The 25,513-nt window shown below is 45.3% G+C and overlaps 1 protein-coding gene across 1 annotated transcript in view; it reads left to right on the forward strand.

The window, feature by feature from the left end:
• The window catches only part of HELQ (helicase, POLQ like), a 606,359-nt gene that overhangs the window by 15,652 nt on the left and 565,194 nt on the right, over nucleotides 1-25,513 (forward strand). The window contains exons 2-3 of the mRNA XM_086961870.1: nucleotides 2,137-2,890; nucleotides 3,762-3,940. Coding sequence (XP_086817996.1) covers nucleotides 2,137-2,890; nucleotides 3,762-3,940 — 933 coding nt within the window. The remainder of the gene's footprint in view (nucleotides 1-2,136; nucleotides 2,891-3,761; nucleotides 3,941-25,513) is intronic.

Genomic DNA, 25,513 nt, shown 5'->3' on the forward strand with positions numbered 1-25,513 from the left:
ACAGGCAAGAGAGATGTTATTCATTGTATTAAAACAAGCACATCATGTAGTTTAGACTTGACTAGACGAGACCTAAAAACGTTATAATGATAACGACAACAAGCTGCCAGGGAGCAAATGCGCACCTAAAATAACGCCGTCACCTGTGACCTTTGTAATGAATCAACCAGACCCAAGGGTCAAAATAAATGAATAAAAGTAATCCGATTCACTGACAACATTCCACCCGACCACAACATTAAAACAATATTACAACACAAGGCAGTAAATAGATCTATAAACAGGAATGTATTAAAGCAAAACCATGAACAATGATAATCTGGCCACTGAGCAGCAAAGAGGGAGATTTATATTGCCAATTATGCTTTATATGATCATCTGAATGCTGATTGGCCATTATGCTTTGGATTTTTGGGATTTGTAGTTTTGTTGTATTCCAGTTTATTGTAATTTTTTACATGAATACATACTGATATGTTTTTGTGTTTTATGGCTGCTGACAATACAGAGTTAAGAGGAGACTGCATAATCTGAAGCCTCCAGTCCTGACATGCTTTATGCTAAGTGCAAAGAGTCGAATTAAAAAAAGTATTTGCAATGTGACTCTTAAAAATATATCTGCCTACTAGTTAACCCCTGGTTAGAACTGTAGAATCCCAAACAATACCTCACAAATATCAAGGAATGGCTCAAATAGTGAATTTCTTTCCACTGCATTACCCTATTGTGCATTGGAAATGGTTGCTTCCACATCTGTAGTTGTGTGAGCAACTGAGTAGCAGGTATTTATCAACATCGGAAGGCTGATAGTTTTTTGCTCACCAGTATTGAAACTCCTGTCATTTAGGTCACGGTGGCAAGTTCTCAATGATGATCCTCGAATACGTTTTCTCCAATAAATTCGTTTTTCTCATGTTTATTACAAGCTAAAACGGTTGAGCTGTTCATGGCAAACAAAAGGGTCCATGCACTGATCATGTATTGCACATACTGCTGGTTCACATTTACAAATAATACTCCAGACTGGGATGTTGAAATAGTGGTTTAGCTGCGGCCGTTGTAGGATAGGGAGGACATCAATCTTGCATATCAATTTCTGGACAGCAGGAGGAAGTCCGCACAAAATACAATTTCATTAAAATACAATTGTGTGATGCAAACATTTTCATTTTTTGTGCTGCAAAATGTATTAATTCATGCTGCAACACCATTGGGAAGGTCTACACAGTGGTTGGCTGCATGCTGGACAGCTTGCGAATTTCACAAGTTTTGAATGTTTTGTGCAGTGAATATAAAAATATAGGTCTGGAAGGATATTTGATGATGCTGTCTATACCGTACTCATTCCGTATCTTGTTACTCAAGCGTGAGAAACCTTTTAATAATGCAAACAGCAAATGTATCTGCCTCGTCGGAGCTTGTTTTTAATCCTGTAGGTATTATAAACATCAAAGCTATTTCATTGTGGAGTAGGGAATGGGAGCCAGGAGTAGTAGGCGCCACCAAGCTCATTGAAAGGTAACATTCCCTCTCTTTACTGGTGCACAGTACTTCTAGTTCTTAGGTTCCTAATTTTAAACTTGCCTTCAGTTAAAAGGCATCGTACAGCTAATTATCATGGTTAATTAACAGCCCTTGAAATATATTTATACCTAGTGCACCCTTGGTCAGTAAATTACTTTTTATGCAGGCTGCCTTACGCTATATAAAGCATTGTGCTTCTGTCACCTTAATTAGAGCCCGCCTCTGAAATGTTTCGGTGCCTAGTGAAGGGTGGGCAGCACCTTGAAACAACATGTTCACTTTTGTGTAGGCTTTACCTGGGATTCTGTATGTGGTAGTGATGAAACACACCCCAGTTCATATCAAAATCTCTTGCCTTAGGTTTTCAACTGAGACTGAAATTCTTATGTTAATTTTAGGATACAAATTCCTTTTGTACAAATGTGGCCCTTTTGCGTGATAAAGCAACAAAATATTTGTTTGTGTTTTAGCAGTAATATTCAAAGTTTGCATTATTGATGAATGTTGTCGAGTATAAATGCGAGTTATATTTAGCGTTATATTAACTATACAATAAAAAATTTAATTAAGTCAAAGTAGTACATTTTTCCTGTGATTTCTTTTCTTGTGTAGAACGAAGACACTGGCAGTGACGAGGACCTTTTTGGTGATTATGACAGCTTTGCCAATGATTCTCTGTTGGCCCAGGTGGACGACCTGGAAGACAGATGGATCAAGTCCTCCACTGATCACGCTTGCACCCTGGAGTCGAAACTCAATACAAAGCTAGTGTTTGGGGACCCTCCGCAGAGAGTTGGCTGCAGAGACAGCCTTAGTGTGGAAGGACACCAATGTACTTTGAAAACTGCAAGCAGTGACGTCCAGAAGTGTACCGATGGCTCGGAGGACGTCCTCAGAGGAATTGGGGGTGACTTTATAGACGAATTGGAGGGTTCACAGGTTTTTTATTGTGAAGACACCAGTCGTGCTTTTGTTGGAGGTTGTAAAGAAGCGGTGGGTGTTACAAGGGCACAATTGCAGATGCTGGTAAGTGACGAAAAGGTTGATTTGGAGCCCCGCCTTCCAGGTGTGACATCTGCCACCCCCTGGCCTGGCGATCTTTTAGCAACAAATACAGACGATGACTGCAACAGAAGGAGGAGTTTAAAAGACCACTTGAAAAACACTCTTGCAGGAAATGCTAAGGTGCAAACGCCCAAGGTTTCCAGAGCTAGGCTGCTCAAGGATGCGATATTGTCAGAGGAAATTGACGTTGCAAAGAAGACAATTGAGCATTCGTCCGATGTCGACCTTGGACCCTTTTACGGGTTGCCTCGCAAAGTGCGAGATCTCATTGCCCAGCAGCGAGGAATAAAGAAACTTTATGGTAATTCGAAACTGCATGAGGATTGCTTTTTTGATGATTGATCTATTCCCTATGTTCTAGGTGTTTCTGTGCAGTAAATTTTAATGATAACTTTCATTAATCGCCAGATGAGCCTTGCCTCAAAAGCAGACCCATGGCAATAAAAGAAACTCAAATGTGCTTGCCTCAAATAGAATACATTTGCGATTTTTTTTGCTTCGTTTTGCAATCTCTAAACATTGATCTGCCCATGTTTCATAAGGCAGAATGTTTTCATGTTTCTTAGTGCAAACACTATCCTTTTTTGGGCAAGCAAATCAGATTGGTTATAATGGGTTAATAAAAGGTCGCGGCTCTGAACCGTTTCATTTGTAAGAGTTCAATCAGTTCAATACTTAGGTGATGAATTGTGTATAGAGATACAAACGGTAGTTTTGCTTTGCAGCTTTTTGTTCTTAACTAGATTTTCTTTTAAAGTCTACACATGGGGTATACATTTGTTTTAAGTTTGGTTAGACATTTATACTTCGCTATATCGAAAATGAATGCAATATTGAGCTGCTGATGAACTGCTGTTCATCCAGGAATATACTTTTAATCTAGTGGTTCACACTAAGACCCTTCTTGTTTGGAAGGGAATTAAGACAGTGCACTTCTAAGAGTTAATGGGTAATACTGAGAAGGAGATGGGTGGTAGCCTGCACCTTGCATCCCCTTCGGGGGTGGTGGCAACATGTTCATTGGTAGTTGGACGACTTGGGGAATTAGCTGCTGTTCCTCACAGCTTGCTTGAATTACTGGTGAGCAGTTTGAATTCAAAATACTTTATGTTGTGTGATTGAACAAAGAGATATTGGTTTGTCAATGATGGTCTTTGTATTCTTATTTTCAGATTGGCAGCATAGTTGTTTAACATTAGAATCCCTGCAGCAACGAAAAAACTTGATCTATTCTCTGCCCACCAGTGGTGGGAAAACACTTGTTGCTGAAATTGTAATACTCCAAGAATTACTCTGCAGGCAGAGAAATGTTTTGATGATACTTCCATATGTTGCCATTGTCCAGGAAAAGGTAAGCAGCAACGTTTTTATTTGTTTTCACAAAAGTGAGTGGGAGCACGAGGGCTGTGATTTCTGTATAAACCCCATTGATTTCAATTATGAAACAATGGCCACATTGAGCACTTAATGTGGTTTCTGGAAGGTTTCACATTTCGGCTTGTGTAATGAATGCCTCTTAGCCATTTTGGTGACTGTCCTTTTGTTCTGTTACCAGCCCATAGGGGTTGTTTTTACCTAGACGCTTGCTTGTCCTCCAGCTGTATCATATCACGGATACTTAACTACAGAAAACATTATGCAACTTTGCCATTTATTGGCTCCCTGGTTGTTTCTGCTGCTGTCTAATCTGTCTTTTGAGCCTTGTGCTCTAGTGTAGGGGGTATCATGTAGGAATATTCGTAGATGGAGCTTAGTGCTTGAAGGCACCGCTTTCAACATTATGGATAGTGTTTTTCATGGTTTGACTTCTGAAAGTATTCAAATCGTATTTCTTACTTCTGGTATGGAGAAGCACCTCTTGGACAAGACGGTACTGTCTTCCTCCCTATATCTCACTTCGCTTTCAGGGTCTGCTTAACTTGCAGCGTATTTAATTTAAAAAAAATGTTTTTTTTGTGTGCATAAAACAAAGAAGGGAATACAGTCATGCACAACTTGTGCCATTTCCCACAGATTTGTATAGAAAGTACACAGTATCACATTAGTTAGTACAGTGCAAGTCGTAAGACACCCAGACATGTGGTAGGTATAGAATAGTACATATAAGGCATTGCAATACACCCACCCCTTAAACAGTTTGTGTCTAGCTGGCAGTAAGGCCAGGGGTTGTACCAGGACTACCTTCTGCAGAACCAAGGCCGTAGTAAGTTATCCACCACCCCTAGTTCTGGTAAAGATTACGTGACTGCTTCTACTGCGGTAGGTCACCTTCTCTGCTGCCTTATAGAGGTCTGTCCTTCATCTCCATTTGTGTACGGAAGGTACCTGTGGCACTCCCCAACACTTCGCCACATCTCTTTTGGCCACCAGTAGACCAAAAGTGCTACAGAGGAGCTTGAAGTGCGGGACATCAACATCATTCAGGATCCCCAACAAAACGTACCTTGGGTCAAGCGGGAATGAAACCTCCAGTATATCTGAGTGTTTGTGGACTGTCACTCTCCAGTGAGCCTGTATATAGGGGCCCTACGTCCTCAACACATTGAAAACAGTTTGGTGTGGATGCCAGCTCAATGTTGTGCATCCTGTGGTGGTCAAAGTAGACCCGATGGAGTAATTTGATTTGTATCAAGTGTAAGCCTTGATTTAATGGCAACCTCTCATGGGTGCATCAATGCTGCCTCGCAGTCTGTCTTCAAAACCGCCCACATCCCGCCTCCATCTCTCTGAGCTGGCATAGGGTATCTGGCATATTTTGATGGTTCTGTATGTATGTTCTGTCCCCTCCTGCCCCTCAACCCACAAGTATGGCACAGTTGCAAATACTTTAGGAATTGAGTCGGTTGTAAGTAGTATTTCCGTTGAACCAAGGAGAAGAGCATTATATCTCCATTCTTGAGGATATCTCCTACAGTAGAGATGCCTATAGTTCCACGCCCCAAATCGCCGTACCTTTGCCACCTCTTGCAGCCATGTCTCCTTCCAAAGGGGCGTTTTCCTGGTGATCTTGTGTGCCCATCCGAGTGTCTTTGTGACCTTGCCCCAAGCCACCAAGGCAACCTCTGTTGCCAGTGGCAGTCTTTGTGATTCCTTTCCTCCGTAAAAGTAGTGTAGCTGTGACCTCTTCTCCAACAAAACGTGCTGAAGCCTAAATGTCGGGTGATGCTGGGGAGCAAAGATCCAGTTATTATTGTTTATCATGTGGGCTGCCTAATAGTACCCCTCAATATCCGGGAGTGCAAGCCCATCATTATTGGGTATGCTGTAGTGTTCTGAGAGATACTCTAGGGCAGGATTCTCCAATATCTGTCTTGGAGGGCTGGATCAATGCCAGAGTTTTAGCATATCCACATTTAGATTAATGTAGTTATCTTAAAAATCTGGCATGGATCCGGCCCCACCTGGATCGACATTGGAGAACACTGCTCTAGGGTGTCCCCATCCTGTAGCAGAGTCCTCAGGTCCCCCTTAATCTTAATGAACACTGTCTGGGAAAATGGATATGTGTTTTCGAGCACATATAGTTTGGGGAGGGTGATCATTTTGAAGAGGGCGGACCGCCTCATCAAGAAAAGAGGAAGTCTCCATCTTCCAACATCGGCCAGAAAGTTTGACCGCACCCTTCCAAAGTCAGGGCTGGAGCAGAGCTCCTTTTGCAATGTTACAAAAATCCCCAGGTATTTAAAGCCATCCTTAGCTACACACATCCCTCATGGTAGTGGCAATGGTTGTCACAAACCTGGAGAGTTTAGAGCACTGATTTGTCCCAATCCTATATCCCGAGTGGGTCTCATATTCCTCTAGTATCTGAAAGAGCACCGAAATAGTAGTCAACAGCTCTGTTATCAAGTTTCAAAGCTTTATTCGACATTTGTCATAAAAGCATTCTCCTAACCCTAATACAATAAATACTACAGATAAAAATACTTTCTAAAACACATATTAACCATTGACAGTCGAATACTATACATGTTAAAATACAAAAGGTTTTTCACAATTCATAAAAATTATTATTTTTAAAATGACAATTCATGTGACGGAATGGTATAATAGTAATAAGCATGATTCATTTTGTTGTATTTAACATTAGCGAACGAGTACGGATTGCCCATGCAAGGAATTTTGCTACAGCGACCACAAACGGTGTGGAACAATCGGATTCTAGTATCCTGAGGGCTACCGATTGACTACGGGTGCCCATGTTTAGGCACACTGGCTTTAGCCATTTGCGCCTAGGGCTAGTATACAGTGGGCAACAGAACAACAAATGGGAAATGTGCTCTATTTGATCCTTACAATGGTAACAATGTTCATCCCATAGTGGAGACCAGTGTTTCTTAAAAGCATTCACTGGTAATGTTCCTATACGGAATTGGAAGTATAGTTTCCTATCATTCGGTCGTTCGATTACGTCCCAAAATAGTTCGCATGACGGGTACATTTTTATGTCCAAAAAACGAATTGACAGTTTTGATTGGGATCCATTACAAAACATTGTTACATACACCATTTCCCAATATAGTTCTTTCAGCTTTGCTTTCGAAGGAAAACTAGCCACATCATTAGTACCCCATAGATGTTCCAATTTCAGCTTTACAAGAAGTCCCCGTAGTTCTTTTAGCCATGGAATACAATGAAAACGATCGAACTTAACAACATCTGTCAAGGCTGCAGCATAATGGCTTAATTCAGGGGTCACCATCAAACGTCTCCAGTATAAAAGAGGCCGTAGCCTAGCTATGTCCTCAATATTTTTCCTGCCAAGGTCCAATTTTAGAGGGGTTATGGGTGTGCTTTGGGGGACCATTACAAGCCCTCGCAAAAATCTGTTTTCTGCACGTCCCAGCTCTCCCAAATTTGAAAACCCCCACAGTTCAGATCCATATAAACAGGCACCCAATACTTTCATATTATAGATTTCAAGTGCACAATTTACCGGCTTAGTTAGCGAGGCTCGGTGTTTTAAGGCAACTGCGCCTGCAAGCTGACTAAACTTTAATACTGTCGTATTAATATGCGATTTCCACTTCATGTTTTCTTGCAGGATGATGCCTAAGTAGGAAAAAGCGTCCACTTTCTCTAAGGGGGTACCTTTATATTTTATTACACCTTTGAAAGTGGACTGGTGGTTTAGACACATGAATTTGGTTTTGGTGGTATTCAATTCAAGGCCTTTGCCATCACAAAATTCGCCAAAGGCATCAACCACTTTTTGGAGACCACTCTGGGTGCGTGAAAGTAAAAGCGTGTCGTCCGCAAACATCAAAACGGGGACGTGGGAGCCTGCTATAATTGGGGCGTCACTTGGGGATTTCTGTAGGTATTCAACAATTCCATTTATATAAATTGAAAATAATGTTGGTGCTAGGACACACCCCTGCCTCACCCCACGTTCTACTGGAAAGGGATCTGTTACTTCTCCTTGCTTGCCCCACCTGATTTTAGCAAAATTGTTTTCGTGGAGACAAACTAGAAGAGTAAGGAGTTCCTGGCTTAAGCCTGCATCAGCCAGGGTCTGCCACAGTTTTTCTCTGGGAACCAGGTCGAAAGCTGCTTTTAAGTCCACAAAAACGGCATACAATGTCCCCTTCTTTAGTGTGACGTTTCTCCAATAGATGGTTAAAAAATAAAGAACTTGGTCTACACTACTAGTTAAGGGGCGAAACCCTGCCTGATAGGGTGACAGTATATTCTTTTCGTCAATCCATTGTTGCAGTTTATTCTGGACTAGGCGCCCCATCAGTTTTTGGGCTGTGTCTATAAGACTGATGGGTCTGTAGTTTTTAGCCAGTGTTTTGTCGCCTTTTTTAAATATGGGGATAATTTCAGCTCCCTTCCATGAAGCAGGTACTTCCCCTCCCATTGCCACAGCATTAGACAACATTTTGAAGTAGCTGCACCAGGAATTCCGGTCCGATAAAAATATATCAGCCGGGATTCCGTCCATGCCCGGCGCTTTTCCCCCCGCTACACAATCCAATACTTTACTAACATCCTTTTCATCAAATATTGGATTTTTGAAAAAGACAGTTGGAGGGGGATGGACAGAGTTGTAAGCTGGATTTCGGGCATACTGTAGTTGGAAAAACTCTATCCAATTATTTTTAGCAACATAGTTCCGAGGCTGAGCAGCTATCCCTCCCTTCTCCCATTTTACTGTGGCCCAAAATCGCTTAGAATCCTTGGCAGCACAGGCCTCCTTCAGTTCATACCAGCATTCCTCGTCCCAGCGTTTCCTGGCCTGTTTTTGGGCCTGTCTATAATGGTTTCTGGCCCTCCTTACTGCTAAGGCATTACCTGTTCTCAATTCCGTACTTAAGTTGAGTCGTGCTAACCTGCAGCTCTTGTCATACCATCCTTGTCTATGTTGATCTTTTTGTATTTTATTGGGAACTCCTGTTTTAATGAAGCTTTGGATTTTACAGAAGAGGTTTTCATGGGCCTCCATCATGTAGTCTTTGAAGTTAGACTTCCCACAGTGGGACTTGATATTATTTACTTCTTCAACTACTAGTTGTTTAAGGACCTCTAATTTAGATACGTCTTCTAATAGCATTCTCCACTTTAGATGGCGATGATTGTTTGAGCATGCTACATCTTGCGTCACCATTTCATTTTTGTTGGAGTGCTCCATAACTTCTTGATAGGAGTGAAGGGTCAGGCATAGGGGGTTGTGATCACTTTCTAATTTCTCTTTCACAACCATATCTACCATTTTACTCCAAGCCCTTACATCCAATAATAGGTAATCAATTCTGCTAGCTGCTCGGCCATTATCAAATGTATTTTTCCCTATTAAGTCAGAGGGTGAGCGCCCGTTTACTGCTCTCAACCCTCTTGCTAAACAGAGACTCTTTAGCTGGATTGCCACTGTGCTCCATTTCTTAATAACAGGCACCTCCAGTTGAGGTATTCCCCATTTGGCATCCTCCTCCTCGGCCAAGATCCTATCCTCTTCACCCAAGGGTTCAAAGGTGACATTAAAATCCCCGCCCACTATTACGTGAGGTGTTGGTAATAACATTTCAATGTTCTGTTCTAGGGTTGTTACAACCTCTAAGGATTTACCACCACCCACTCCCCTGGCATAAACATTAAACAGGACGAGTTGATGGCCATTTTCCCAACTGATATTGAGTGCTATAATGTCATTAGATGGTATAGATCTTTGTTTTATTGTACAATTCAGTGTCTGGCGTATCCAAATTAACAAGCCTCCAGAGGGGCGTCCCAAACGATTTCTGGTTGCGGGCATATAAAAGTTCAAATACCCCTGTCGAAAGGTTGGGATCAGTGACCAAGTTTCTTGCAACATAATAATGTCATATTGATCAATGAAATCAACTCATTCTGGTGTATTTATCTTGTTTGCTATGCCTGCTATATTCCAGGAGACAAGGGACAGTAATAATGTCTCTTGTTGATGTAGTTTCCGACCCTTCTCAACTTCATTTACAAATACTTCATGTTCTACAGTTACTATTTCTCCATCCGTCAATTTTGTTTTACTCTCTTTCGCCTCTCTGGCTCTATTTAGGCCCTCTATGCCTTTCTTTAGATCTCCAGAAACGGGAGTTTGAGATTCCCTTAGACCTGTTATCTGCTTATCTGTTATATACTCGTTCAAGTTTACTGCCCTTCAGTTCTTTTGGGACAACTGCCTTTTAGGAGAGGCTGGTTTACAACTTGCGAGTCAGTCGCATTCGTTCAGGTCGGATAGAGCAGAGTAACGATTTTCCAAATTTAACCCCCAATCACAGAGAGGGCCATCCCTAGCCCTTCTATTTCCCACTACTGTCCACTTAGTTCTTAATATACTTGGTTTTGCTACAAGTCCTCTTCTACTATAGAAGAAGTCCAACGTAAGTGGAATAATTTCCGCTGTTCTGCGTTGTGGCGGAAAAATGTTACGCAGGACATCAGGTAATACATCAGGACCTTTGAAATTTAAAACCACACAATCACCTGGAAACTTCTTGGGTTTAGTCCCTATCCACTTTACCCGTCTCGCTGTTAGCAAGTCTTCTGACAACTTTTCTTTGCCCCAGGGAGATATATGCATGTTATTGCTCAACCACTGCAGTGCTTTGTTTAGTAGAGAATCTGGGGACTCAATCTGGCCTAGTTTCAGTGGTGGAACAGCTCTGTTATGTATAGGAGTATTTCGTCGCTGTATAACAATATTTTTTTCCTCTGTCTCCTCTGCTGCCGAGATTCGGACCCCTCCTCCCACTTGAGTTGTAACCTCACCATGCGTGAGTGAAATTCTACAGTGAGGGTAAACAAAAGCAGTAACAGGGGGCCTCCCTGCCGAGTTCCTCTTCTATCGGGAATTCAGCGGATATCTTACCATTCACCCTAACCACCTCAACAGGATTCCGGTACAGCACCACCACCACCCACTTTCTAAATTGAGGACCAAAGCCACATTTCTGTAGTGTCTGCTCAAGAAAGGGCTGTGGACAGCGCCAACCCCTCTTTCAATGTCCAGGGAGAAGAAAACATACAGTGCCCAACAGGCCTGTACTGTAGTCAGCCAGTTAGGTGTGCGTCTCGGGTTGAGGTGTGTTGATCTGCCGTACATAAATCCTGACTGGCCTCAATGTATTAGGGGTGTAATGACCTTCAAGATTCGTGTGGCTAAAATAGTGGCCAGTATTTTTGTCTCAACATTAAGCAGTGATATCTGGTGATCAGATTTGCACCGGTCCCTGGGTTTCCCTTCTGTGGGGAGTAGTATGATGGATTTTGGTAGTTCCCCTACCCTCCCGGAACAGTTTCAGCAGATCTAGTCCTAGTAGGCCAGCATAGTACTTCTAGAACTCTGCTGGAATGCTGGTGTGCCCCAGTGTTTTCTTCAGTCTCCGTTTGGCTTTGATGGCTGTCCTGCGTTCAGTGTTAGATCTACTTCCTGAGACTCAATCGCATCTGCGTCCAGCAGCGGAGTGGGAACCGTGGCCAAGTATTGCGCAATGGTATCCTAGTCATGGAGCAGTCAGGCCCTGTAGAACTGCTCATAATAACTGGCATACTCTTCGACAATTAGAGCATCGGTGTTGCAGCTACTTCCTGCTTGTTTGAGAAGATTGTACACCCAACGAGCTTCCTGTTCCCATTTTCTTAGCCATGCCAGAAGTCTACCTTTCTTATCCCCAGTCTTGTATAAATGATTCAATGTGGCCATCATCTGTTTTGTGGCCCTCTCGTGTGCCAAATCTCTGTATTCCATTTACCAAGTTGCGTCCTGTCCAAGAACAAGGGGATCAGTCGCCGACCCTGGTGATCCTTCGAGCTGAAGGATCTGTCACAGCTTGTTCTTTTTAGGACTCGCGCCTAGCGGTGCCCTGCTTGCGCAGCGCGAGACATTTTGTAAGGGAAAAACGGAGAATCTGAGCTGACCTAAGAATCGCACACGATCAAGCGTGTGTGTTTCCTTCTCAGCTACCCCATTGGCCCTAGCGTGCATCTTTTAATGAAAGACTGCACGCTATTGGCCAAAGGTGGGCGCATTGCTCCACCCATGGCCTATTGGTGTCTGTTAGATCTGGGGGTCTCTAGTTGGCAGAGGTAAGTACCTTAGACCAAATAGGGACCCTTGCTTCTAGTCAGGGTGAAGGAATACACACAGTAGATAACCTCCGCTCTCCCTCTAGGTAGCTTGGCGCGAGCAGGCAGGCTTATCCCCAAGGCAATGTGTATAATATTTGCACTCAACACAACAATAATCCCCAATCCACCACAAACTGAGACCACACAGGTAAGTATATTTTATAAAAATATATATAACTTTTATCTGGTTGCAGCAATGTAAATAAAGCAGTTGCACGATAATCACTTCAGTATAGCAATGATGCACTTAATCTTAATTGGTGTTTCTTAATTTCAGGAAGTTCTTGAAACAAATGTCTCTAGTCTCTTTAGTCGGCAAAAAGATATGCCTATGATTTTGTGATTAAAACGCTCTCAAAATGAGCAGTCCAAACAATGCCAGCGTTAGAAAATATGCCACACTGAGCCCCTGGCGTCAGGGACCCTAAGCGCTTCAAGCGCGTCTTACCCGGAAGCTGGGGGGAGGGGGACTCCCTTCCCCGTGATCGGTATCGCTACAGGCCCCTAGGCGCACCTCGCGGGTGAACGCTTACTCGCGCTCCAGCCCGGCCGGTCTCAGGACGCTCTCCGCCCGCTCTCGGTCCTTCAGAGAGCAGCGGGGAGCAGAGACGGCAGGCCGGGGGCTGGAACACTCCGTAGATCCCTCGGCGAGGTCAGGTCAGTCTTCCCCGGGCCCGGCGGTGATCCCAGTGATCTCTCGGCTCCTCGGCAGCTTCAGTCGAGGCAGCCAATCCCGTCGTGGCCTTGCAGACGAGCCCCTCTGAGCGCGAGGCCGCCAACCAATGGCAGCGCGGCCTCGCGGATGACGCTCCGCTGCAAGGACCAATCCCGTCGCGACTCTGGTGAGGGGGCTCGGCTCTCTCACCCAATCAGAGCGCGGCGGGCTCGTTCTTCAACACGCAAACGCCGGAGAGATGCGGGGCACTTCCAAGGGGGTTACTGACCCCGGGCTGCGACGGTGACACGGCCAGCAATTATTTTTCAGCGCTCCTTATGCTGGAGAGGCCCACAAGCTTCAGATCTTCTCTCCCTACGTGTCGATGAACACGTCGATCTCGGCCACACGGAAGGCTGGTTCAGCGCGGCGCCCTCACTCAGATTAGAGAGCACCCAGTGCGCTACACAGCCCCACGCAGTGTTTCACGATTTCTGCACTGCACAGCAGCTTCAGGGGGCGCAGCAGAATCTTGTGGTCCTTTTGGGCAACCTTTATGTTCCTGGGTTGCAGACAGGGAGCCAGCTCTTCTCAGGCCCTTGGAGATTTAGGTTGCAGACACAGCACACAGCAAAGTCTTAGCAGTTTCAAGCAGGTAGGGTCACAGCTCACAGCAAAATCCCTTTCTTCTCCTCTCCTTCAGTTGGATAGCAGGATAGGTCAGCCCTTAAAGCACACAGCAAGGCAATCTTCCATCAGCTCCTTCAGCAGTCCTTCTTCTGGCAGAGGTTCCTCTTGATTGTAGAATCTGATTTTCTGTATTTTCTCTTATACCCCAAAAAGGCTTTGAAGTCCTTTGAAGTCTTTTGAAGTCTTTGTGCAAAGGGGCCCTGAGCCCGGTCCAAACCAGTTCGGGGGGTCTGGGGTGTTTCTGGTTTCCTTCTTCCTCCCTGTCCCAGGGACAGAGGTGACAGTCGCCCAGCAGGAGGTGGAGCCAGCTTTGTGGTTAGGCAGGCACAGCCCTTCACTATCAGGTGCTATCTCCTCCCACTTCCCTGGCAGCAGATGCTGCCTTTCACCCACGGGGCTGGCTCAGATAACCCCCTGGGGCTCTGCAGACCCTGTCATCCTCAACCCAGACAGTCAATCCACAAACAGTCCCAGGCACACAGAAAGGTTTAGACAAGAGAACAGCCACTTTCTAAAAGTGCCATTCTCAAACACAGAATTTAAAAACAACCTTTACTAAAAGATGTGTTATTAAATTCTGAGTTCAGGGATATCTTTCACTTATGTCCCATCTTGTTCCTATGGGAAGATAGGCTGGGATCCAATGGGACCAGCCTCCCCCATGTTACTCTATGGAGCAAGATAGCCTTACAGCAGTGAGCACACAAAATGGCTGCTGCTCACTACCAGAGCATGTTACCTGCACTAGTACATGCTCTACCTTATCCATGCACTGCACCCTGCCCAGGGGGGTACCTTGAGCCTTCCATAGGGGTGACTGGTGTGCACAGACAGACAGGGAAGGGTTAGGCCCAGCCAGTGGGGACACTGGCCAGGCGGACATGGCAGTCCACTGACTGCACACAGGCCCTGCGCTGGCAGGCCGGAGACATCATTTTAGGGCTACTCATATGGGTGGCGCAATCTGCGCTGCAGGCCCACTAGTAGCATCTGTCATCACCAGCCCTGGCACACACAGTGCACTTTACTAGGGACTTCATGGTGATACAAATATGCCAATCAGGTATACCCAATCAATATGACGATTTACAGAGGGAGCACTTACCCTCTGACACTGATCAGCAGTGGCAGAGGGTCCAAAGCATCTAAACGAGCAAAAACGAAATCCAGCACAGCATCAAAAATACATGAGTCAGAGGCAAAAAGATGGGGGAAAAACCACGCCAAGGATGTCAGGTCTAACAGTGTCTATTACGTGCTATTGATCGCAGTGGCGCGCGCATCACTCGCAGGCCGCAGGCTTCTTTCTTTTTTTTTTTTTTAATCAAGCGGAAGTGAAAGCGAACGCTTTCCCTGCCGCTGTTTTTTTTGCTTCTGACGCCCGTTCCAATTCTAACGTTACTAGCCTCTCCGGCATTGCACTGCAGCATCAGTGAGCGGGCGGACTACTTTATTAAAGGTGGACTATTTTTTTTTTTTTTTTTTTTTTTTTTTTTTTTTTTTTAATCATCTTGCAGGTTACCCGTTTTAATGTTTAATGTGCTGTATTAAAATGTTTTTACTTATTGCATGTCAAAGTGCGTCACTCAAACGTACTGACATTACTCTACCTTTTTAGTAGGCGTTCTCTTTTATTCAGAAGCCGAGGTTGGAAAAAGTATATGCTTTCCCTTGGGCTCTTTTTAAGTTTGTAAATGTTTCTAGTTTTTTTGTTGCTCATAATGAATGTTGTCTTTTATTTTTCACATACTGGAGCGGAAGGAGGTGGGGGGCGGGGGGGGGGGGGGGGGTTTGGAAGCCTTTTGAGCCCAATGGGCTTTGCACGCCTGGTGTTCTCAAATGCATTATTTCCTCTGCTGCGGTACTTACAGACGCGTTTGCTTATCTGGCATTGCAACACTGTTTTCCTTATAAACAGTTTTTAAAACCCCATGTTTCTCAAACTTGTTTTTAATTGAAACCTAGAAAAGCTAACAAGTGAGCTGCACGTACACCGCGAGGAGCCGCCCCTGTTGCATGATTGGGGTCTGCATTTAGCCCACCCAAAGCATGGACTCAGCACTAACATTGATGAGGCGAGTCTGAGCGCCCTTTACTGCAGCCAGTCAGCAGCCTTAGACCTAGTGCTGGGTATGACACAGCTGTTTGGATCGCATCATTTCCTTGTGATGTCACTCTCTCCAGGAGTAGTTATACTTTATGACCTGTCTCATCTGCAGCGATTGCACTGAGTCAGGAGCCAGCTATACCATAGATTTGCATTCGAGGATGCCCCAAACCTCTCCCAGATGAACACCACTTTATATCTCTAGCGGCGGGCTATAGCATCGTGCTACGAAGTGGGCCTTCTTCCAGCATTCCGCAATGTACGTGTATGAAATACAGAGCTCAGCGCCTCATTAGCGCAGGCCTGGTGGGAAGAGCTGAATGGGAATAGTGTTTCGCCTGCCTGAGTATTATTTATAGGTCCAGGATGAAACCTGGTCGCCAGGGTGTGTTTGTGTACGCCCATGCCGGGGTAGAGTCGGCGCTAAGCTCAGGCGGGGCCGGAGCCTCTGTCTGGAGATGACTATTAAAAATAAATTGTGCCATTTACAAAGCACTTTTTACAAACTATTAGTTTCTTTGCACTACAAGGTTACGTGCTGTCATTACCTAACGTAATGGTAATTCTTTCTCAAGCGTGGAAAGGATGAAAGTCGGAGTCAGCCCTGCTTTGATGTGAACCTGTGACTGCTGGGTGCTCACAGATTTCTTCAGTACATCTGCTGACAGTCGCATCTGTAATCTGGGGTTTCAGTTCATATTGCACTGCTGCCGCTTGTGCAGCTCTTGCTCAACAGCGGAACCACTGGAATTATGCGGAATTATGCGATTCCGTGGCCGCTGCATTATCCACATCATTATGGATTTGGCATATAATTCATCTGCTGCATAATTTACAGATTTTTAACAAAAAAGTTTCTAGTTCAAACGGATCACAAGTTACTATAAATGCAGCAACACATGTTGCTGTGCAGGGAAGGCCCTTCATAGAGGTTGACTGGCCTCCTTCCAGTTGCCGGACTGTGCTGCTAAACTGGTACAAATGAGGTGAAACTTTGCCAAGAGTGTTCACTAGTAAAAATGACCAAGTAATGAAATAATACTACACAAAATGTGCTGCATTACGCTGCATAATTTTGCTTTTCTTTCTGCGTTAAGTCAACCCAGCCGCATAATTGGACCCTTCAAGACTGCACAGTTCCAGTGCCCTGCTCATGCTGTAGAAGTGTGCGAGTTAATCGTGCATTGCTGCCGCTTGTGCAGCTCCTCCTGTTTCAAGTGTGGAGAAAGCTCGCACCAATTCTTTGCAAGTTGTGTGGTACTCTTGCACTTCTGTACTCGTGCTCAAGGAATGATTGCATTACTTCTGCCTGTGGCGTACATTCTGTGTGCGTTGTTTCTGCCTGCCCTGTACATTCTGTGTATATCTCTTACATCTCTTCTGCCTGTGTTGTACATTGTGCTGTACATTCTAAAGTGGCGTAACTGTTTAGTCATTAACCCCTCCCCTGCTGATGACGGAACCGCTCCGTCATCAGCTACGTTTGGGCTGTGCTGATGACGGAGCGGTTCCGTCATGGCCCGGCCGCCGCGCCTGCGCGGCGCTGATTTCGCGCCTGCGTGGCCGTTCTAATGAGCGGGGCGGGTCATGACGGAACCGTTCCGTCACCAGCATAGCTCAACCGCGGCTGGTGACGGAGCGGTTCTGTCACCAGCATGCGGCCGCCGCGCGGCCGCCCCACCCCGTTGGCGCTGCGGCGGAATAGCCGCCGCAACGAAAGGGTTAATTCACCTCCGTCCTGTAAATGGCGTACCTGTGCCTCGCCTCCCCTTTCCCTCCACACTTGATATTTTGTATTCCTCCATGCTTGATTCCTGTGGCTCACCCACTTCCATCTGCTGATGATGTGGTTGCCGAATTACGTGGGACAGTCTCCAAATTGTGGAGTTTGTCCCGGGAAAAACAGGTCAGTTACCACGTACGATAAAAACATTTAAAAAGCTGGAGCAGATGCTGCGCTACGTCCATGACAGTTTTGAGGAACATGTCACGATGCAGCTTCTTCGAAAGCCTGTGACATATTACATTCTTGTTTAACTCTGAGGGGGAGGCGCTTAAACTAGAAGGGCGTGGTGCGCGCTTAAACATTGGAAGCACTGGTGGACCCCCCCACGTGCACCTGAGCTCAGCTGAGGGCCCAACGCTACACCAATAGGGAGTGTGCGAGAGCCTGGGTCGCTGTAGTTACGTCACTGTGATTTGAGATGAGAGCCCTGCGTGCGCGGCGTAGCATCGTCTTCTCTGCACTCGTGTTCCACCTTCCTTCATTCACCTTTGCTGCTGCACAGGGTGCAGGATCCCCGCGTCCACGCGCTGTCTCGGGCACCTGTTTGGAGATGGTTAGTAACGGAGAACCCAACTCTAGCCCCGTTTGAACTGCGTTTGTCCTTTTCCTGTTCGAAGAGAGTTGGGGCAGCTGCCACCACTAGGTGCACATGATTATGTTTTCTATTTGTAGTAATATCGATATTTCGAGGTTGGAGAATGGCTAGTGCACCTGCTACAAACCTCTTTTTAAAGCAACCTCTCTTGCTGGGGTTACAGGTGTTTGTAATGATGAATTGTCCACAAGAGATGATGTAGTTTATAGATGCTTTATTCCAAGATGTATAGAGAGACCCCACCAGGAGCATCCAACATGGTGCTCAGCCCAGCCAACTGTAAACTCTCATGTAGAACACCAACATTCTGATAGGTGCATCACATGAACATTCCAATAGAGGCAGAGACGGATAGCATAGAGAATACCAAGATACCACATTATCCTCTCCTCTCAAACAGAAAACAAAAAGCCAAAAACAGCAACGGAGAACAGGAGGAAATGAAAGCAAGCAAATTGAAGAAAAGCGGAAAAAGGAGTAACAAAGAGAAAACATCCATAAAAAGAGAACAAAGAAAGAAGAATGGAAAAAAAACGTATAAACCATACTCCCTTCTTACACCATATAAACCATCCTCTCTTCTTACAGAACTTTAAAAAGAAGAAAACAAAGGAAGGCAATAGAAAAGAGAAAGAACAAAGGAAACCTTCATTTCAAGAAGATGAGGAAAAGTAGAGGTGAAACCTCATCAAAACACTATTACCACTAAGCAAAATACAATAACGTAATGCAAGAGATAACAGTGCAAAAAGTTGCAATAAAAATACATCAAATCTGAACATATTTAGCATAGAAAGCATAAAAGCACATAAATAGAGAAAACATAAGCTAAATATGTGGATGTAAAACTTTTAAAACCAAGACTCTTAAAAGTGACAGGTAAATAAGCAAATGTGAATAAAAACACAATAATGCTATAGGACTATAACCCTAGCATAGCTCCTCTGAAGGAGAAGAAAAAACGCACACCCAACAGGGCACAAAACAAAATAAACGAGGTCTGTGTGGACAACTGACATAGTGCCAGGTGGGACTAAAACCCACTACAGTAAAATGGGATGTGAACCCCATAGCAAAAACATATAAATTAAGTAGATGGGACTAAAACCCACTACAAACAAATGGGACTGAGACCCATCGCGAATACAAAGAAACTGCGCACGTAGGACTAAAACCCACTGCGAGCAAATGGGACTTAAACCCATCACAAAAAAAATTAGAAAATAAACAAATGGGACTAAAACCCATAGCAAATTTAACAGGTGGGACTAAAACCCACATTAAGCAAAAGGGAATGGGACTCATGGCAAAAGACATTTAAATGAAACAGATGGGACTAGAACCCACTGCAAGTAAATGGGACTGTTACCCATTGCAAAGACATTAAAATAACACAGGTGGGAATAAAACCCAACTAATGGGACTGAAACCCATAGCAAAGACATTGAAAAATAGACAGATGGGACTAAAACCCTCTGTAAGCTAATGGGACTGGGACCCAAAGCAGAACATTAAAAGTAAACAGCTGGGACTAGAACCCACTGCAAATGAATGAAACAGAACATTATAGTGCACAGCATATGTGGCTTGTGAGGATGAAAACCACAATACTAAACAAGAAAAAAAAACGAAGCACACTTTCTGCCGCCCTGCGCCTTAAAAGAGCAATTCTTAGACATTTAAACACTGCATTATCACAAATGTACGTGCTGCACTTCCCCTTAATGTAAACACAGATAAATGCGTGAAAAAGTGCAACACAGGAGTGCAAACAATAATGTTTTTAATCGCCGGAGCTCGATCCATGCCCCCGAGAAGAATATCTTCATTACAATGAAGAATGCGCTGAGACGAAACGAAAATAAAAACCTTCTATTTTCCATTTCCGGCATTATCAAGAAGGGAATGCACAATACCTTGGATTAATCACAGCGCAAAAAGGGTAAATGTCGCTTGTCTGGCCGTCCGCTGCATTACACTGACTAAATAACAGAGAGACAGCTGAGAACTTGAGGCGTTGAGGTGTAAACAGGTCTGAAAACAAACATGGCGGCACGCACAGTGACGCATAGCAGGGTGGCTCACGGCGCTTCAGGGGAAGGCACTTCAGAGAAGGTCCAAGGAAGCCAGCGTCACAGAGACTCCAATGAAGGCTCCGATGAAGACAGCAGGTAAGAGCGTGACACACGCGCTACATATTTAAACGGAGTGAAGCAGTTAAACTGTCAATGGCTTCAGTGGCTCAACTTTCGTGGTAAAACACAGCAAATAATGTTTAAAAAAAAAGAAAATCTCCACAAAAAATATTTAATCTTTGGCATATAATGGTGAAACAAGCAGAAATCACCAGACCACATGCATTGTTCACTCAAAACATGGACCCAACTCTGTAGAGAAAAACCTCCTCTTGGCAAAGACTAAATAAATAACAGCCAATTAAGATAAGTCACTGCTGCCAAATGTATCCATAGTTGAACAGTCACACATCTTTCCAGAGAGGTTAATGCTTACCCTCACGTGAAGGCACAGCACAGCATGAGACAGGAACTGACAAGATAAGAGTTTATTCTTGAGGGCACAGCTCCAACACAGCATATAGTAGGCTCTCCTTGTAAATAGGACAACTGGCAGAGTTGGCAAATAAAATGCTTACCCTCATGTGAGGATACAGCGTGAGTCCCAAAGTCAAAACAAACAGGCTTACCCAGCGTCAGGGCAAAGCTCCAACTTAAAATTTGTAGACTCACTGGTACACAGGACAACTGCCAGACTGCTGTGGGCGACCGATTGTAGGTCACTGGTGGGGTCATGCTGGCAGTTGGAGTAGCTTTTCTTGTTGCAGGAGACCCTTCCATAATTTGTAGTTTTCTTTCTTAATATCTTCTAGTTTGAAGTACTTCTTGACTTGACAAAAGTAGGTTCTTTCTTAAGATCGTCGCCAATATGTAATGATGAATTGTCCACAAGAGATGATGTAGTTTAGAGATGCTTTATTCCAAGATGTATAGAGAGACCCCCCCCAGGAGCATCCAACATGGTGCTCAGCCCAGCCAACTGTAAACTGTCATGGAGAACACCAACATTCTGATAGGTGCATCACATGAACATTCCAATAGAGGCAGAGAAGGATAGCATAGAGAATACCAAGATACCACCGTGTTCTGGTCGAGGGGGGGGGGGGGGGGGGATGAACTGCTCGTGGTATGTGTCCTTCCCACTACTCACCAGGTGGGCGGTGGTGGTGGTTGTGTAACCTCGCCAGCCACCTAAAGCACAGACCAAGTTGGTCTTTGTCACCTCTCCTCCCTGTCGGGTTGGGTTGATTCATTAATGGCTAAACCAGGGGTGTGTACAGACTTTGTCCGTCCTTCTTTTTCCGGGGCGGCCCACAGGACCAGGTCATCCCTAAGCCCTCATGGAAGAGAGATCGGATGTTATTTTATCTATTTTTTTTATTTTTTCTCCCCACTATGTTTAAAGGCACGAAAGCCGATTCAATATTTAAGGTTTTCTTTGAATGGGAGGAGGGCAGTGGCAGGGCTAATCAGTAGCAATAAAAACACAGTGAACCGGTTCTCCTCTACAAGGCCTTATTTTATTTATAAGTTCTTCACTTTACATTGCAAAATACTGATTTCTTTGCTCGACACCTGAGAGCCCTGAGTAGTCGGTCACTGATGCAGACCCTATCGCACTAAACAGGTTTTACTTGTACGATAACCTGTTTCCCTTTTTCAGGTGCAATTCTGTAGTTTAGGTTTTCAAGTAACCAAGGCCACTGGTTTTATATGTATCAAACTCCCCTTCTTCTATATCAAGGATAGGTCTAACTCTAGTGTTAATCCAGAAAAACATCCCTGTGTGTGTGTCATGTTTAATAAAGAAGAAACCGGTCCACTACCACTACCGAGGGCTAGACTTAGTGCAAATATAAAACGCCCAAAAATCTCATTTGTTACATATTGTAATGTGCTCCAATGTACTCTTGATAGGCTTGCTAACATATGTGTGAGGCCTTCAGATATGATGTCATATCTGATGATGTCTCCTTCTCTGAGGTCATGGGTTGTGCTGTCACTAACTGTGATGCCTTGTGCGATGTCACGCACCATGATGTCATGTCACAGCTGTGATATCACATGCCAGGATGTCACCTGCATACTGCCTCACTTGGTTAGTTTGTGTCGTGACCCCGGAATCTTGCCCAGAGGACCGTTGGCCAAACTAAGACATCTTTTAGAGGGAGATATGGTTCAAGAACTCTTTTCTTTATTCAAAAAACAAACCAGGAACAAAAAAATAAAGTCAACGTCCGTTGTACTTCCAAGGGTCCGGACTCCTGGTTGAAAATAAAGTTCCGTCTTCACCAGGCCGCCCCCTGGACTTTAGATGGTCACTTCCCCAGTGTTGATGGTTGCCGTGGGTAGATGGGAAGGGAATAATAAAAGAAATAGACTGGAGTGAGTTACGGAGGAAAACCGGCGGTCCTCTTTCAGGGAAAGGAGTGAGGGGGAAATGTCACCGGTAACCAACTCAGAGTGAGCCCTGACGTGACCTCCCTCTATACAACGTCCTTCCCCCTCCCGTGACCCGCAAGCCCCTGTAACGATGTCCGTACCTTGGTAAGCCACCCTCCTCCAGGGGGGTGGCTGGGCGAAGCGTGGTACTGTTGGCCTCCCGGCTTGTCGTCGTTGCACTCGTCCGCAGTTGTGTTTTCTGTGTCTTGTCAGGTTCCGCTTCTTCCCGCTCCTATTCTGCCTCCGCTGCTCCACACCACAACCTCTCCTGCCTCGGGGGGGGGGGGGGGGGGGGGGGAACCTGCTTCCGCAAGCTGATGGAAGGACGGGCCTCTTGTTTGCGCCTGCTGCTCCTCCGATAGGACGCTGGGGCGTGACATCATAGGACACGCCCCCGGGGATCTCATCTGAGGGACTCCTTTAAAGAGGTTGTGTCCTTCCTGGGGGTGAAAGGACGGTATCGGACCCGAAGGGTAATAGAGTTCGTAGTTCGTTATCGGACTCGTGACAGTTTGCCACTTCTTTATTTTAGGACTTGTGATCTGCTGAGAACCAAGGGCACAGGCCAGACACCGGTCCAGCAATGCCCTCTGGTATCCATGTCTGATGGGAGCAGGCTGCCGGGACAGAGCGGACATGCCGGCAACACACTGCACATGTAGCAACACAGCACCCTCTCAGCACACACATTCCAGTCCCTTTTGCAGATTGTCTGTAGGAAATATATCCTGGTTGTACCCTGTGAAACACAATGCCAGTCAGTCAATACTCTTTATTTCGGCCAATTGCCATAAAAGAGACATCCCAATATTAAAGTTTGAGCTATTGGTGTTGCATTATTTAACAATGCCAATAGCTCAAACTTTAATAATGCGAGACCTATTGCATTGCAAATGCTTGTTATTCCCTGTGAAGAAGTTTATACTGCATGTTGCTTTAATCAGGGCTCGACAAATCCACTCGCCCGCTCGCATTTGCGAGGGAGAAAGGATGAGGACGAGCTATTTTTAGGTCCTACTCGCCCTTTCTGGCGAGTAGGAAGTCAAACTAACTTTTGTCCTCTGTCTTTGAAAACAGAGCAAAAGTGACAAGATGACATGATTTAAAGGCATTTTTATTGCTCATAAAGGGAATGAGCAATAAAGATGCATTTAAATCTTGTTATCTTGTCACTTTTGCTCCGTTTTCAGAGACGGAGGTCAAGTGGGTTGCAGTCAGGTCGAGGGGATTTTCCATGGTACTAGACCAGCAGGACTAGTACCATTTTTCGGATTTGTGGAGCCCTGCTTTAATGTACTTTTGCTCCCGGTCTTTTGAGTCGTGCTCTTCAGGATTTTCTACTCGCCTGCTGGGGGTAACCTTCATCCGCTGGCTCTCGCCCCCCTAGCTGTTGTGAGGCCAGTGTGCTGCCAGGTCCGCTGAGTGCCGTGAGGGGAACGGCCGCCGACCGTCGCAGCTGGAACAACTACAACTCCCAGAAGCCCAGTCGCCTGCCATTGGTGTCATCAGGCAGCGCCAGGGCTCTTCAAAAGGGCAGCCGGTGTACTGCGCGCGGGACGCGCGCGGGCTAAGCCCGGGCAAAGGGCGGGCCATCTGTGGCCATCAGGGGCCAAAGGAGGCCGGGCCCCCCCTCCTGGCTTTGTGAACTGGCAGCAGATTGGGTGGATTAACAGCGATCAAGAAAGAAGAAAGACTGGAGGGGAGGCAGATCGTATCTTGGCATCAGGACTTGTAAAACGCAAGTTGACTGAAAGGAACGGTTCTGGGGGTTGGCTTGTGTTTATTCATTAATGCGCTGGAGTGTACTTTGGTAAGGGAAGGAGAACTAACTTGAGCGTTTGGGTCTTGAATAAATGAGGTTAAGCTGGGGTAGATTGTACAGTTTTTTTTCTCCAGTATGTCCGGTAAAGTAAATACTCGCTCGACCAAAGCAAAGTTCAACTTACCCCAAAAGCCCCGGGCAGTCTCACATGACACATGTATACCCCCCTTTTTACTGCTCAGCCAACTGCAATTGATCGTATGTTGAGGAAAGCCATTGGGGTAGTATCAAGTAAAATAGAGCGCACGGAAAGACGCTTGTCACTCAAACCAATAACTGACTTAACCACCCAGCCCCAGGTATCAGAGAATGAGGTTATGATCACTTCTCCACTCCCCCCTTTAGAGCCTTCTGATCAGGATATTCCTTGCGCACAGCGGGGTACCAGCGTAGATTAGGATACTTTAGGATACTTTTATCCCAGACAAATTGCCTCCTATGATTCGGCCCAACTCTTCGGGAGACCCAGGGAAGTTCCGAATACAAACATGGTTCGAAGCTACACTTCGGGCGGCCCTGTGGTAAGAGATTGGGAATCATCTAAATGGTCCAATAGTTTTAGGCCTTTAACGTCCCTAGAGGAAAATGATTGACTGATCAAGTCCCCCTACCCAGTCGAGAAGGCATCAAAAAGTGAAGGTGGGAACACGATTATGCAGGGTTGGCAAGGGGGGTAGGCTGAGGGAGCCCCACATAGCTGCCCTCACAAATCTTTTCTCCATATAAGAGGCTAACACATCAACAGGACCTAACGGGGTGAAACCAGCCAGCACGTCAGAACATAGGATTCTGCCTGCACTGGGAGGCTCTAGTTCCGAGGAGGAGTCTAGGGACGATCTATCCCCGATCCCACCACAGTGTCGAGGGGCTCAAGTAATATCTGTAAGGGGTGACAACGGGTCCACCACGGAAAACCCAAGTGCCTATGGATCAGCCTGTGACCAGTCACCAAAAGGTGGGCTAAAAATTATCTTGTGGAACATAGCCGGTTTAGCAAGTAAATTTGACAATATAGAATAGCGGCAATATGTAAGTAAGTTCCAGATAATTAGCCTACAAGAGACCTGGGTGGTTGATAATAGTCTCTTCCAAATGACAGAGTATAAATGTTTCTTTGTCCCCGCCCAGAAATTGAGATCAAGA

This window comes from Lissotriton vulgaris, chromosome 3_1, assembly GCF_964263255.1.
Source record: "Lissotriton vulgaris chromosome 3_1, aLisVul1.2, whole genome shotgun sequence".
Taxonomy (NCBI): domain Eukaryota; kingdom Metazoa; phylum Chordata; class Amphibia; order Caudata; family Salamandridae; genus Lissotriton; species Lissotriton vulgaris.